Genomic DNA, 16,482 nt, shown 5'->3' on the forward strand with positions numbered 1-16,482 from the left:
TGCCCAGCGCTGTGTAGACACTGCCTCCCTCCGCTGCCCTGTAATCACCGTGCTCCTGACTCTTAGTTTTAATTCTTCTCCTGGTAAGTGCCGGGACCCTCAGATGTGAACAACACAAGCTTTAAGTCATAAAAAAGCTTTTCTTGGACCTTTGACTGACAACTCTGCTCGGCAGCAGCAGATGGCGAGGAGCAAAATTCAGAGCTTTGTTCTACATCTCAAATTCCGTGTCCTGCTCCCTCCCGTGCCTGTGACATAATTTACCTTCCCTGTGGAGCTGTCTGCTCCCAGGAACAGCCCCATTCAGAGCCCTGGAGTGCAGCTCGAAACAGGCAGAGTTCATTGGGTCACGTCCTATTTCTGGGACAGGAACAGGCTGTGCCATTGTTTACTAATTATGAAGTGTTTAGAAGCTGCTCATCTTTACTTTGCCGTTTTAAAGCATGAATGCAGCTCTTCCATGCTTTTACAGCTGTGGATGTTGTGTGTGCACACCCTTTTTAGGAACAAATGAGCGTTGTGTAAAAATGCCAGGCCAGCATTTTGAACAAGATGAAAAGAGCCCATACGGAGTGTGAGTCTAAATGGAATACTGCAGCTGCTAAACTGTAAGTTGTGCTAGAAGAAACATAACTAAAAAAAAAAAGCACTGGGCTGAATGAAGTCCATGAGGATGTGCAAGTATCAGTATCAAAAAGTATACTTCATTTGAGGACTGAGCTCCAAAGGAGGATATAATACCTTCTTAAATCAAATGGTACCAACAACCCTTCATTCAGTTTTGAAAGAAAAAACCCTGAACTTTAAATTAGTTATAGACAGGGAACAACCTTCTCGGACTTTGGCTTAATTACGCTTTCCAGCTAGAAGGTGATGGTATGAGGCAAAGAAAATGTTAGTACTTGTGGTATATCAGGAGAGAGAATGAGAGAAAAAACCCAATTCAATTATCACTTGTGGTCAGTGAAGTGTAACAAGAGCTGGACTGTATCAAATTCTGTAATGAGCAATTATCTCTAGCACTCCATAGTTCTTCAAACTAATTCAGCTGTATTTTTGTCAGAGCAAATAAATGCTAGTGGATAGCACACATTTTTTATAGCATTATTTTAAAGCATAAATGAAATAATACTGTGTGCTAATTTGACCCATTTGTGAAGGGAGATTACTAAAATATGGCAGTGTAATTCACAAGAGTCCATTCATTTCAAAGGCTGGGGAGGATACTTGTTAATTTCATACTCACAACTTTTTGATAGAATACTTCAGGAAAAAATGGCCCCAGAATACAATGCTTCTGACAAAGCATACAGCTGCTTTCTAAAATAATTTGTTGGGTAAAGCTTGTGCTGTAAACGAGTGCCAGAAAGAAATGCCCATCAGAGATATACATGATTGCCATAATAATCATCAAATTGGCTGACAGAAGAATAAATAATGTTGGTTTGCATTGTGGGTGGTTGCAGACCAGTCTGTTTATATATATGAACTGCTGATGGATGAGAGGAGAGGGAGGGAGCATGCAGCCTCGAGTTTTCTCACATATGCATCAGACCCCTAAGATCCTGCAAGACAACTGTAATGACACAGTCATAAACAAAACGGGATTTAGAAGGTCACTCTCTAAACTCTCTATTAAATCCATGACACGACTAACAGAGATAAAAGGGCTTAGACAAGAAAAAATTTTAATTCCTTGGAAGGCTGCTGTTGCTAATGATGTTTTGAACAACACAGCTGTGTGTTGGAAATTGTGAGAGCTGATATCAATGCTCTGTAACAAAACGTCAGTAAAACTGAAAGTTAAATTCACTAATTTCTAACCTGTCTCTCCTTAACATGCAGCCTAGAGACACAATCAGCCACACATCAGAATATCATCTTTCATAAAAATCAGAATGGTGATCTGAAAAGAACATAAGGAAGGTAAGATGGAACAAAACATATGAGATGCTGGTGTATGTCTATTGTATAAAATGACTTGAAGAGGGCATTTCCTGAAACCACGCTTGCAGTGAATGTCAAAGGAAAATAACCAAAGCAAAGATAAATACACAGTTCATGGACAGGATATTGCTACAGCTTCACATAGTCAATCTATGTCATGGTCTCTTAAAAGAGGCTGTAAAATTTGATGACCTTGAGTAGGGAGTGGCAGAAAAGCAGAAATTTTTCTGATATAAAGCCACTTCAAACCCTAATTAGTGGTAAAAGGGCAACTCCTTTTATTGCTCATTAGATAGGTAATTGTTGTGCATAAATTAATAGGGTATTATTTCTCCTCAGTGTTCCATCTTTCGTTTTAAATCACAATTCTGCTGTTTCAGAGTGTGACATATTTTGAATATTTTGAACTGGTGGGTCAAGTTTAGGAAAACATATATTTAATAACTGTGATGGTAGGAATCCAGTATGTTGTACTGATTAACTGGATAAACAGTGTAGAATATCAATTTAGTAGTGATCTTGCTTTCTTGTTTTGTTATGTAAATAGAAGTTGATTGTCTTTATTCTGGGAAAAAAAAGTGTTATTTTTATGTATGTATTTCTGTTGGACTGACTGCTCTTTTTACTGGCAACTAGAAGAGAATACGTTTTTTCTTCACATGATTGAGGGAGGTGGACCTATTTCCCTTGATGGCCCTGTCACAGTAGGAGAAATCAAAATTTCAGACCTGGTGGGGTTTTTTTCCCAGCTAAAAAACCCCAGGACTAAGATAAACATTCATTAAAAAAAAAAAAAATTCCGAGTGCAAGCAACTTCACACAAAAATGGGACCCCACTACATTATAACACTTCAGTGGAATTATAATAAATAACTGTAAACAGCCATGAAAAATATTATTCTAACTTTAATGCTGAAGGCAACTACAGAACAAAGTAAACAAACTATCCATGGAAGACATACCTATTCTTGAAATGCTGTTCCAGTAATCTAAATAGAGATGGGATTGTTTGTTATTTGTTTAAGGTGGTTTTCTTTTTTTTTCTAATTCTTTTAAAACTGATTTTTGAGTAGCATAGAAACTTCTCAGCTAGGTAATGTTAGAAAATAAGTATCAGTAGATAATGTGATCTAGCAGGTAGAACATTTGGCTGAAAAACTGAACATTCAGGATCAGCTCTCAATACCCCCTCCTGGTCTGCTGTGATTTCAGGCAAATCATCTGCACATTTAGGTAGCATCTCATATGGAAGGGCCATACTCATTTTCAGACTATTTTCAGAAACTACACTTACTCATGTCAAGCCCCTCCTCCCTGCCCCTGTCTTTACATAATTGTGTTTTCTTATCATCCTTATCTACACAAACAATGAAGACATTATCTTGGCCTTGGATCATGAAATTCTGTGTTTACTCACTTGAGCCCTGTGATTGCTGCCAGATGAGTAACACACATCCTCAGTCTGGTTTCTGTAGCTGGCTATGAAGTGGACAGGTATTAAAAAACCCAAATGTTTCAAAATTGAATACTACCCAATACACAGCTCTATGAACAGGAGGAATTAAAAATGAGATTTGTAAAGTTCCCACCTATTTCTGTACTTGTCTTCTGCAGGTCATTGAATGGGGTCATACAGAAAAAGCTTGATAGTTAGACCACGAGTTATCTTCATCTGAGAGATGCAGTTTAGGCTTTACTGTGGGGTCAACAATATTGATACCAAAGATCATTTCTTCAAATTGAGAGAGAACTAACACCCAATTTGGCAAAATTCAGGAAAAAAATAGATTGAATTGACTCCCAAAGTAGACACTCATGACTAAAAGATATCATCTGAGAAAGTTTCACAAAAGCACTCTGAATTGCACTACTGTCAAACCATTGAAACCATAAATTATAGCTAAATTACTAATACAAATATAACTATAAGCCTTTTTTGTCTTCTTCATGAGTTTCGTAATATTCTTAACAGAAAGAATTCAGCGTTGAGTGGTCTTCTCAAAGTCTCACTCTTGGTGTAGTTCTTGTTCACAAGACTGTAGTAGTTTATTGAATGAAGACATAAAGGTGAGTCTGTATCTACTTTACTGAGTATTTTACGTGCAGACACAAGTGGGACAGAGTGAGCAACACCAGCCTTCACGGCTGGCAGACAACCACAACCATGGCTAATTTTGGATCATGCAAAATGTGCTGCTCTGTGCATCCTCTCTCTGAGAGTCTGCTCAGCCCTTCCTAAAGCTCACAGAGCTTTTCATGAGGTGCAGGGGACTCAATGGCTGGTACAATCATAGAAGCATAGAACATGCTGAGTCGGAAGGGACCCATCAGAATCATTGAGTCCAACTCTGGCCCTACACAGGATATCTCAAGAATCCCACCACGTGCCTGAGAGCACTGTCCCAATGCTTCTTGAGCTTTGTGAGGCTTGTAGCTTTAACCACTTCCCTGGGATGCCTGTTCAAGTGCTCAACCACACTCTTGAGTGAAAAACCTTTTCCTGATACACAACCTGAACCACCTATGACTCAGCTCCATACCGTTTTCTCAAGTCCTGTCACTGGGTACCACAGAGATCAGTGCTTGCCCCTCCTCTTCCCCTCACGAACAATTTGAAGACTGCAATGAGGTCTCTCATCAGTCTCCTCCAGGCTGAATAGACCAAGTGACCAGCCACTCCTCATATGGCTTCCCCTCAAGGCCTTTCACCATCTGCGTAGCCCTCCTTTGGATGCTCGCTAATAGCTTAAGGTTGTTTTTATACTGTGGTACCCAAAACTGCCCCCAACACTGGAGGTGAGGCTGCCCCAGAGCAGAGCAGAGGGGACAATCCCTCCCTTGCCCAGCTGGCCATGCTGTCCCTGATTCCCCCCAGGAGCAGAGTTGCCCTCCTGGCTGCCAGGGCACTGCTGGCTCACATTCACCTTTCCATGGAGCAGGACCCCCAGGTCCCTTTGCACAGCGCTGCTCTCCCGTTCCCCAGCCTACACACACAGCCAGGGCTGTCCCGTGCCAGGTGCAGAATCCTGCGCTTGCCCCTGTCGCTTGGTCATTGTCCATCTCTGACTTGCCGAGGTGTCACTGCGGAGCAGAAGGCTTTCTTTGGTAGCGGTATCTGCCCACCCTCCCCGCTCGGGGACGCCCGCAGAGCTTCAGCCGAGCCGCCTTGCCCTGGGAGCCGGGCGCACCGGAGCGGCCCCAGCGCCCCGCCCGGTGCCGCGGCCGCCGCGGGGAGCTCGGAAGGGGCGGGCGCCGGGCTCTGCCCGCCCCGCTCGGGCGTGTCCCGGCGGGGCTGCCGGGAGGGCGGCTCCGCCGAGCTAGGCTCTGTGTGTCGGTGCCCAGCCCTGCGCGGGGGGAGCTGCTGCTCCGTCTTTGTGGCCGCGGCTGCGGAGGGCGGCGGTGCTGCGGTTCGCGGGGAGCCAAGCCCCGGCGCGGCGGCAGCAGCCATGGGGCTGCAGCCCCTGGAGTTCAGCGACTGCTACCTGGACAGCCCCTGGTTCAGGGAGCGGGTGAGAGCCCACGAGGCCGAGCTGGAGAAGACCAATAAGTTTATCAAAGAGTTGCTGAAGGATGGGAAGAACCTGATCGCCGCGACCAAGAGTGAGTGGCGGGGAGCGGGGGGAGCTGCGGGGGCGGCTGCCCGGCGCCGGCAGCTTTCGCCTTCGAGCCGGCGGCGCTCGCCTTTGTGGCACGGAGCTTTGCACTGGCGTTCCCCAGCCTCGCCCTTGGGTTCCCCATCAGCCGCTTGGAGACGCAGGTCCTCTCCAGCCCTTCTCCGCGGAGGGGCATAAGGGACAGAGGTGGTGGCAGCTCCGGGTGACTCCTGTTGCATCTGCCCGGCTCCTGGGCCGGGCCTGGCTCCTGTGTTCGGCGGTGCCGAGCCCGGAGCAGCCCCGGCTGCCGTGTGAGATCCGCCGGCAGGACTCGGTCCCAGGTGCTGCTGGTGCGCTGCGGGCTGAGCGGCTCCGAATCGCGTTCCCGGCAGTAACCATGTCGTGCCTGTGCATTGCAGCCTGTGGGGAGGCTGCTGGAAAATACCTCTGTCAAAAGGAGTATGTTCCGGAATTATCAGACTTAATTTTGTGCTGACAGAGCTGGTAACCAGCTCTATGCCTTTAGCCTCTTAAAATGTGATAGTGTTTTGTTAATTTTACGTTTACTTGTTGAGTGTACACATAGTGTATTTATATAGAGAGTAAACTCTAATGTGTTTTATGTGGGAATCATGTATTTTGCCTTGAATGACTACGTTCATGCATGTTCTTAGTGTAGTATTGTGCTAATGTGTCTTTTCCATTTGATATAAGACACAGTTGTGTAGCCACCTAAATACTGAGTAGGATGATTTGCTGTACCAATTATTCAAATAAACCTCTAATACACTGCCATGGCACTTTGTTCTTGGAAGTGTACAGCACCTCTGGTATGGTAAACTTCTGAAAGCCAGGAAACCGTGCTGTAAGGATGTTTCCATTAAACTGATAGGAGTTTGGCCAGTCGTTTGATCAGTGTAGCTGCCTGGATATGGTGAAGTTTTTAAAACCAGAATTAACTCATTTATGTAAATAAAGGAACGTTGTTTTCTGATTTTGTCTCTGGTAGAAAATGCTGTATCAAATTTCACTTGTCTGTTATTCTTTGGCCAGTTAACATTCAGTTACTGCAAATTGTAATGTTAGAGCATTATTCGAAATCTGTGAGTTGAAGTGTTAGTATAAATCATCTTAACTTGGAGTGTAAAGTAAAAAAGTATCCTGAAAATTGGATTAGAACAGTAGAGGGAAATAATTTCACTTCTCTTCCTCAAGCATCTAGACAGTATTTTGGCAACTACCCCAAACGCTCAGTTGCTCATGTATGGTAATGTATACAGAACTTAATTTGAAAGCATGGAGCTGGCTGTGGTGAGGAAAGCCCTAACTCACATGAACGTCCTGTCCCCAGCACAGCAGAATCCTGTGCTGGTAAATTGCCTTTGTGTGCAGTGCTCAGGGTGCTTTGCTTTGTGATGGAAGCCAAGTGTGCTGTCCAGAGCCACCTGGCCTGAGAGGGCTCGGTGAAATACTTAGGGCTAGCCCATGAGGAATATTTAGAGAAGCTGTCTGAGATCCTGTCTGGTATTCAGGTCTGAGCACTGCTTTCCTTTCTGAGATGACAGTCAGAAGGTTTATTCTTGGGTTTAGTTGCTGTACCTTATTCTAACAAACATTTCAGTATACTTGTTTGAAAAGTACAAACGGGTTAGACCCTTGTTCCCACATTTCAGGTTTCTGCAGTTGTCTCTCTTCTTTAGAGTGCTCTGAATGACAGGTTTGAAGCTGAGTTGCCTTCCTCTGGTGCTGGTGAAGGAGTGCCACTGTTCAACAGACATTTAAAGACAAATTGAAGCAGAGGAAGCACAAGAAGCCCAATGGTTAAAACCCACTGAAATCCCTGTGGTTAGGGTATTGGCCCTCCTTGTGTTTTCAGAAGAAAATGTTATAATCTAAATTCTTTGAGGAACCTGATTCATTTGCTGTCAGGAAACCAAATGAGATTAATATCTGTTCCAAAAACCCAGCTTGAGAAGTGGTCTAGACACAATGGTCTATTCATTTGTGTCCAAACTGCATTTTCTGCACAAAGATAGTCTCACTGCAATTTTGAGAATGTGATAATAAAGCAGGGTGTAGTGAGCTTAGATGACTGCCTCTTAAACAACAGTTGCTGACAGTTTTTAGAAAATTGTTTTAGTCTTTTGAACAAAAAATATCATCTTGATAATAATTAAAATATTTCCCTGTTTCTAGAACCTAGTAAAATCTGAGATTTGCACCTTGTGTAATTGTTATGTAAGTGTGATAAGCTGCTCTGAGTGGTATGTAAAGTATAAAATGTTGTAGGTGCACTGTTTTTCTTGAATTTGTGGGAAATGTGTAATTTGTGGGACTGCAAGAGACACTGTCAGCATTTCCCTCCCGTAGCAATTTCCTTATTTCACTTGTAAAGCTGGCAGGAGATGTTATGGGGATTCTTTAGGTGTGAATAACTGATGCAATTGAATAGAGCCTTCTTCCTGCCTGACAGACAGCCCTGTAAGTGACTTTGCTGCTGCCTGCTCTGGGTTGCATCTTGACAGGTGAAAGCAGATACAGCTGCTGCTCCCTCTAATTCACAGGAACCATCAGTGCCTTGCAGGGCACAACAGTAACATGATGTGGATCCTCTCGTTGGCTCCTTTCCATTTGTCTCCTCGGTTGCATGGGATCGTATTTTTCACTTAAAACTTGAAAGAATTGATTTTTGTTAGTACAGGACTATCTATACTGCTTGAAAAAGAGAACAAAAAAAAAAGAATTTGCATTTTCGAATTGTTGAGTTCCCAGAGTAAAGCATAATTCAAGTGTATCTTTACACTTTAAAGTTTCAGTAGTTTCGAAGATAAGCAAGAGTGACTCAAAGCTATCTGTTTCCTGTTTAAGGTTTTGAATCACCGAGTTGTCTAGTTCAAGCTAAATATTGGAAGGATGAATAAACAATAGGTGGCTCTTCCTTTTTTTTATGACAGCTAAATGTACTTAAAAGGAGTACAAACTTATTTTTTCCCTCTACTGTTGCTGATCAGTAAATACAAGTGGTATACACTTTTTTAAAAATAGAAATGCAATATTTCTTAGAGGATTCCAGTTGAGCTAAACAAGTTAGGATCAACCGAGTTTATAAAGAACTTCTGGATGGAGGTAGTTGTGCTTCAATGGAAGTGAATTTAAAGGTTCCTGATAAGAGAATCCTCATTCTGAATCATGAAAGCAATGTAAGAGGTTTAGTTCTGAGCTCTTAAAAATCTGCAATTGCAATTTGTTGGAAGCTAAAGAACACACTGGATAAATACTCTATATTCAGTCTGAATATTGGAAATACTATTGTATTGAAATTATTGAAATACTATTGTATTGAAATTATTGAAATACTGTAATTTCACTCCCTATATTGGTCCAACTCTTGGTCTCTTCACAAGAGTGTGAGATTTATGGGGGGCTTTTGAAAATATTTTTTGAAGGGGTTTTTTTTTGTATATCTACAGCAGGAGCTGCCACTGCCAATGAGATGCCAAGGTGAAGTAGGAAGAGTCATGATGAGTATAGGTTTTGGCCCTGGGCATCTCACAGGGCCTTTGCACAGGATACTTGTGAGTGCATGCTCACAGCTGCTCCATGTGCCTGAAGGCAGAGCCTCCCCATTCTTGGATTTAGGCTCAAATTGGAGCAGAATTCTGTTTTGAGTCGACTGCAGTGACTTTGTGATGGGCTGCTGAAGACAGAAGATGGATGTATTTGGTGCAGTGGGCATCCTGGCTGTCCAGTATGCTCAGTGACTGCTTCCTATTGCTATTTTCATTTTGTGTTTTTCATGGAAGAGTAATTTCTTGCTCTCTTCCAGACAGAACACAAAATGAGAACCAAATTTATTTTATGTGTAGAAAGAGTTTGTTGGAATATACAGAGTAACTGATGAGGTTTGTTTTTTTTTTAACAAAGATAACTGAAGAACCTAATCCCAAGCCCCATTTTGATATCTGAGTTGTCCAAACCTGTATTATTTTTCTTGGACAGTTCTCTTGGTGTTTGGTGGTAGTTGACCTTCCAGACACTGGTCTAGGTTAGATTTTGGCCTGACCTGTTGTATATATTATGTAAATATAAAAGCTGTGGTAATCCACATAATAACACCACATAAAAACCTCTCAGACCACTTGAGCTGTGGTGCATTTTTTCCTTAAGCACTAATTGTCTATTTTTTTTTAAGCTTTCCTTAATATAATCTGCAGTTATGAAACCATGTGTAATGTGTGCCAGCTTTCAAAGTCTTAGGAATTTTTTTTTTGCACAAAAATGTTCTACTGATACTCCAGTGCATGTTAAAGAAGTAGCATAAAACCACTAATATAGAGCTTATTAATAACTTTTAGACAAGAAATGGACATTCACTAAAGATTTAGATAGAATCCAAAGATTGAGTAGAAACTTAATGACATTCTTAATGGGGAAGGGGAGAATATTGCTAGAGGGTCTTAGCTGAACTTGTGTGCAAAATTTCCTAAGTTAACTGTGGTTAGTTCAGGCTCTATATTTGATTATTTTGCCTTCAATTCGGTGAGACCTCTGAATTAATGAATCTTTACACTTAGCATTTTAGAAAGCTATTTTATTTTTCAATTAGTAACTCAAAGCCAGGCTTTATTTCTATTGTAAGGTGTGCTTTAGATGTGATAACCATAAGAAAATCAATGCTATGTATGGATGCCCTGAGATTTAAATTTGAAATATACTCTGCTAGGGTCACATTAGATAAAACTTACTTCAAGGGCAGTATTGCAAAGGCTACTGAGCTGTATGTGCTTTTAAAAACCCCCAACTTTCTATTGGAAATGTTTCCATTATTGAGCTCATTAGAAAACTAAGGCAAACAGGTTCTTTGGGGCCCATCTAATAGAGCTTTCCCTTAAGAAAGAGCTGCTGATAATAACAAAATGTTGCTTTTCCCTTCCCTTCAAGATAATTGCCCCAGCTGGGGCCTAATTAACTATGACAGCTCTTTATTTTTTTTTTTCTTTTCTGCTTGTAGATAAAACTGCTTCTGTACAAGGACCAGGGAAATGCTTATATTTAAGAAAGTACTCTAAAGAACATTTTGTTTCGCTCCACCCCAAGTAGAGCATTCGTTACTGTGTCAGTAGCTATAAAAAGTGTCAGGCTCATTCTGTGGAGGATGCCAGTTTGTCAGCTTGAATCTCGTCTCTTCAGCTTGAATTACTAACTAGCTCCATTACTGTCTTTGTCCTGTAGATGTTCCACTGTTCATTTTTTCCCCTGTATTGAAAGCAGAGCATTATGCCACCGAACATCTGTGATATCAGAAAATATGAAATTTCATGAATTTATATGTTTTTTTTAGTTCTGAGAGATGCAAAAAAGCTGTCATTAAACGAAGTGATTTTTTTTCTTTTAATCATTTCGGGAAAAGTTATCAGTTTTCAGCTTTAGATAAAATGTGTGAGTGCTCCTTAAAGAGACCATCACTGATAGGTGTAATTGTCAGTCTTCAGGACAAAACCAACAGAAATAAGTTTATAATTTTTAGAGAAGTTGTCTGGTAGATCACGTTGAGAAGATTTTTTTTCCGTTATGTTTTTTTTTTTTAATGACAAGACTTTTAGGAAGGTAATTTTAGAATTCTATGGAATTTCAGTCTATCTTAAGGAGTTGTAAAAAAGAGTGGATTTTCTCTACAGACTGTAAACTGCCAGCACCTGCAGTTAAAGAAAAATAGGCTCTGCTAAGGCTGTAGGTGTGTGCTTTCCTAAAATTATCCTGTGCTTGCCTGCTCTGAATTGCAAAAATGTTGCGAATTTTAGCAAGCTGACCTTATGACACTGATAACACTTCTCCAGTCCAGTCTAAAATAACTTGGTGAATTTTATTGAGGCAGAATATTTCTTTCTGCCTGGCACAGATGTTTTTCCAAGACGCAGGAAGGAGAATGTTTGGTGATTTTTATTTTTTTGGGAAGTAGCAAACAGGCTGGGTGCTCTGCCCTTGCTTTAGATAGGGAGCACGTGGAAACACGTTTGGAATGGCACTGAAGAGCTACATCCCAGTACTTGTCTCCTCCTTCCCAGGTGTTTTGTAACATTACATAATTAATGTATAAAGTTGACATTGACTGTAGTGCTTTTGTTTTACAATTCCAACTTCAGTCAGTACTGCAACACTTATCACATTAACCTAAAAACCAGGGGCTTGGCTGTTTTAGAGAGAGTTCAGAGAGTGTGAATCTTAGCAATATGCTTAATGTTTTGCTAGTGTGGCTTGTGGCTTCTTGAGATAATTTTTATGATTTGCTCATGTCTGATGGGGCTTCCTTTTGTGTCTAATGTCACTTTTCTTAGTTTCAATACCATATTTACTGTTCTATGACAGTTGCCCTTAAGATATTACAATATGCTCAGTGTTTTGGTTATCTTTTAAAAGTTCTCAAGTTTCTGAGTTGTCTAATTAAGACACTTGGTGCAGCTGAATGTTTTCTGGAATATCTAATGAATGTAAAATATATGATCAAACCAACTTGGGCACATATTGGCAGAACAGTTTAAGAACTACCGTTCAGAGAATGTAACATCTCTGCTGGTGGTTGCTGCCACCCACTGTAGTTGTCAATCTTAATCAGCACCCAAAATCTGCCTTGTTGCTAAGTCAAACCCATCTTCCTTGCCAAATTTAAACTCAGCCATCAGTTTTGCAATGAGTTGAAGCAGGCACTTTTACTCCATCCCAGCAGCTCCTGTGGAGGTTGTTTTCCTCTGGGTGTGACTTTGATGGAGAGAGGGCAGTAATTTATGAAGCCCCATATTATACACCTGAGATAAATGTGTACCTTCTGTCCAAAGCACTTGTTTTGATATCTCATTGGGTAATAAGATACTGGAAGGAGAAGTCTGTGGCCTGGTTTACACTATCTTCCAATTCTTTTTCTAAACAGATATTTTTGGCAATTTTTGACAGATAACGTCAATGTCACATTGTTTTCCATACCTGCTTGTAGCCATGGATGGAGCTTCTTGAAGATACCATGTTCTTTTACTCCTTCTGCTCTGTTTTTGTTTCCTCGCTTTGTTGTTCTCTTCCATCCTATGTGTTTGCTCATCTTTCAGGATAAAAATAGAGAGAAAACATCCAGGCCCTCAGAAGCTATGTGGCCATCATCACAGGCCAAGGCCAAATCAGAAGTTCCTGTAAATCATTCATGCTAGGCTTGTCCTTCGTGGGAAAGGAGCAGCACAAGGGGAAAAATAATGTACAGGGATGGAAAGTCACAGTGTTATTAAACAGATTGTGGTTTTAATACAGCCCAGACCTTTGAATAAACCTCCTGTTGTTGCCTCTTTAAATGAGAGGACTGGGCAGGTGAAGGTTATTGGCTCAATAGGTAGGTCAGAGAGGGGCTTTGTCTCTCAGTAGATCTGGTTGTTACAGCTTCCCTGGGTCCTTGTCAGCTTTTGTATGTGCACCTGGCTGGTTGGGACTGCATGTCCTTGAAGAGGAAAAACAATGCTTTGTTTAATTTGGCAGGGAAAATTTAGTATCCAGGATGAAACTGAGCAGGGCTTTGTACCAGAACTGGGGCCTTGAAGGACATTGTAGTGTGTGTGGTGTCCAGGAATAGGTTCTCAGCCACTTTGTTGCTAGAGAATGGTTTTTAACTTTGAAACGTGTCCATTTCCTCCATTAGAGGAAATGATGAAATTAGAAATAATGAATGAATGAGTGAATGTTGAGGTGTATTCAGTTTGTCATACATTAAGTGTTTAAGCCTTAAGAAAAATCAGATTGTAATGTATCAAATCTCAAAAACTGGCATGTTTTCCCAAGCAGCGAGAGAGCATCGTATTTTTGTTTGTTTTGTTTAATCTGTCGTTTTGGCAGTCATTAGAGTTGCTTGCTTTGAAAAATGTTAATAATATTTGAATGTAGGTGTGTTGGAACAAAAAAAAGAAAAAAAAGAAACTTGTAGCGGTTTTGCATGAAAATATAATTGCTTAGAATGTGCTTCTTCAAAAGAAATCCTGCTGTCTGGCAAACAGGTGGAGGGAGCATGCTGCCAGGTCACGGAGGACCTGATACAAACTTGTCAAAATATCACTTTGACAGTGGGTCCCATTTCTTAGAAACCTGTTGTGGGGCTGAGCTTGCAGTTTATGTGGATTAAGAGACTGTGAGTGCTGCACAGTGTCAGCCTTGGGAACACATCAGTGCTCTGAGAGCAGAGCAATGTAACTTGTCCATACCTTTTTCCTCTTAAAATCCCAGGTTGTAAGCTCTCTCTGTTGGAGAAGCCTGAACTGACTGACAAACTCAGAGCCAGAAGACTGTTTCTCCAAAGCTTTTGTCTGTTCAACTCCTCACCCTGCAAGCTTTTCAGGAACAAAGCTGACTTTGTCCAGTCTGCTTTCAAACACTTGCTCTGTGGTAATATTACTGTTCTTTTATTGTGCTTCATTTTATGCTTTCAGTAATTTCAAAATGCAGAGTTTCAAATTTCTGTTGTGCCTCTTCCTAGCTATTCCCTTATTCCAGGGTATTCAGCATATTTGCTAAAAGAAATCAAACTACCTGGAATTATTGCCTTTTTTAAATTTCTTATTTTTTAAAAATTTTTAGAAGTGTCATTGCTTAACCCTATCTGACAGCTGAAAATCATATAGCCACTTGCTCACTCTCCCAGCCATTGGAATTGGGGAGAAAATTAGAAGGGTAAAAGCTAGAAAATTCCTGGGTCGAGATCAATGCAGTTCAACAGGGAAAGCAAAAGCCACGTGCATAAATGAAGCAAAGCAAGGAATTGTTCACTGCTTCCCATGGCCAGGCAGGTGTTCAGTCATTTCCAGGAGAGCAGGGTCCAATCATATGTAAAGGTTACTTGGAAAGACAAATGCTGTTACTCCAAATATTGCCCCTCTTTCTCTATGGAGCATGACACCATAGGTGTAGAAATTCCTGCTTATCAAACCTGATTTCCTTTCATGACAAGTTAGCACACCTAGCTGGTCAAGGGAAGCCAGCTTTGGATTTTAGTAAAGCTTTGGATACTCTCTCTCCCAGGTTCCTTCTGCACAGGCTGTATAAACAGACCGTGCAATGGGTGAGCAGCTGGCTCATGGGCTGTGCACAAAGGTTATGGTGAAGGGAGTGGCCTGGAGACCTGTCACTAGGGCTCTCTCTTAAGCCCTATGCTCTTCAACATCTTCATTAACAACTTGGATTCAGGACTACAAGGGATGTTAAACAAGTTTGCAGATCACACAAAAATGGGAGGAGCTGTTGACTCCTTGAAGACGGGGAGGCCCTGCAGAGAGACCTTGACAAATCAGAGGGCTGGGCAATCATCACCATATGAAGTTCAGCCAGGGAAAGTGCTGGGTTCTGCATCTGGAATGAGGCAACCCTGGATGTATGGACAGACTGGGCAATGAGAGGCTGGAGAGCAGCACTGTGCAAAGGGACCTGGGGGTCCTGCTCCATGGAAAGGTGAATGTGAGCCAGCAGTGCCCTGGCAGCCAGGAGGGCAACTCTGCTCTGGGGGGCATCAGGGACAGCATGGCCAGCTGGGCAAGGGAGGGATTGTCCCCTCTGCTCTGCTCTGGGGCAGCCTCACCTCCAGGGCTGGGGCAGTTTTGGGTACCACAGTATAAAAAAGACATGAAGCCATTAGAGAGCATCCAAAGGAGGGCACAAAAGATGATGTAGGGTCTTGAGGGGAAGCCTGATGGAAGTGGCTGAGGTCACTTGGTCTGTTCAACCTGGAGAAGAGGAGACTGAGCAGAGACCTCATTCAGTTATGACTTCCTCATGAGTGGAAGAGGAGGGGCAGACACTCTTCTGTGTGGTGCTGAGTGACAGGATGTGAGGGAGTGGCCTGAAATTGTGTCACGGGAGGTTTAGCTTGGCTATCAAGAAAAAGTTATTTCCCCAAAGGATGTTTGGGCACTGGAACAGGCTCCCCAGGGCAGTGGTCACAGCACCAACTGAATTCAAGAAGTGTTTGGACAGTACCCTTGGGTACATGATGTGACTCTTGGGGACAGTGCTGTACAGGGCCAGGAGCTGGACTCGGTGATCTTTGTGGATCCATTCTAGCTCAGCATATTCTGTGTAATATCCCTTCAGCCAGTTGGGGTCACCTGTCCCAGCTGGGTCTCATCCTAACCTCCCATGCACCCCCAGTCTCCTCACCAGCATGGTTATGCAAAAACTTGAAAAGGCTTTGGCTCTGTGTAAACCCTGCTCAGCAATAATAAAAACATCCCTATTACTATCACTGTGTTCAGCACAAATCCAAAACTCAGCCCCATACCAGCCACTACGAAGAAAATTTACTCTATCCCAGCCAAAACCAACAAAAGAAGTAGAAGAATCTTGGGAGAGAAAAGATTCTCTCCCATGGCTGTTTTTGCTTTGTTTCACAGAACACATCTGTGTGTCTTCCAACACCATTACTGGTTGTCCAACACGGGTAGAGTTGTACCTGAGGGGGAAGGCTGCCATCCTGAGGGATAGAGAACTAGCTAGTCAAGGGTGGAAATTTATTATTGCCACCTCCTTGTTGTGTCTCTCCTCTCACTACAGTTTTTTGCAATGTTTTGTGAAGGAATAGTTCTAAGCTCCAAACACACCACCTCAAGCTTTTGTGTAGTTAGTCTGATGAGCTAAGGAAATGTTTGTGTTGCATTCTTGAATGTGTAGAACTTGGCACGCTATTTAGATGGACTTTGCTGACGGCCTGTAGCAAAACTGAAGGAGATTGGAACCTAGAGAGCCAAGTAGTGCAACCAGCTCTGAGGGTATTGATGACTAGAAATGTCCTTCTAGAGGGCTAAGACCTGAAAACAAGCAGATTGAAGATCTGTGAGAAAGGTCAGTCACACATAGCCAAACAGAAAATTTTTCTGTGTGTATACAAATATTACATGGCACATGTAATATGTGATATCCAATATGC

The 16,482-nt window shown here is 42.1% G+C and overlaps 1 protein-coding gene and 1 long non-coding RNA gene across 3 annotated transcripts in view; both read left to right on the forward strand.

Moving 5' to 3' along the window:
- Positions 1-62: 62 nt before the first annotated feature.
- LOC148224038 (uncharacterized) lies at positions 63-3,959 on the forward strand. The gene is made up of 3 exons (XR_015803364.1): positions 63-608; positions 1,846-1,926; positions 3,920-3,959. It is a non-coding gene; the product is annotated as an uncharacterized LOC148224038 (long non-coding RNA).
- A 1,291-nt stretch (positions 3,960-5,250) lies between these two features.
- ARHGAP10 (Rho GTPase activating protein 10) overlaps positions 5,251-16,482 on the forward strand; it is a 138,084-nt gene continuing 126,852 nt past the window's right edge. The window contains exon 1 of one of the 2 annotated variants that reach the window (XR_015803351.1): positions 5,251-5,547. Coding sequence is in view for 1 of the 2 variants with exons in the window: in XM_014880541.2 (XP_014736027.2) it covers positions 5,394-5,547 (154 nt within the window). In the remaining variant the exon portion in view is untranslated. The remainder of the gene's footprint in view (positions 5,548-16,482) is intronic. The other variant, XM_014880541.2, reaches the window with a different exon arrangement.

Source organism: Sturnus vulgaris, chromosome 4 (genome assembly GCF_052056855.1).
Source record: "Sturnus vulgaris isolate bStuVul1 chromosome 4, bStuVul1.hap1, whole genome shotgun sequence".
Lineage (NCBI taxonomy): Eukaryota > Metazoa > Chordata > Aves > Passeriformes > Sturnidae > Sturnus > Sturnus vulgaris.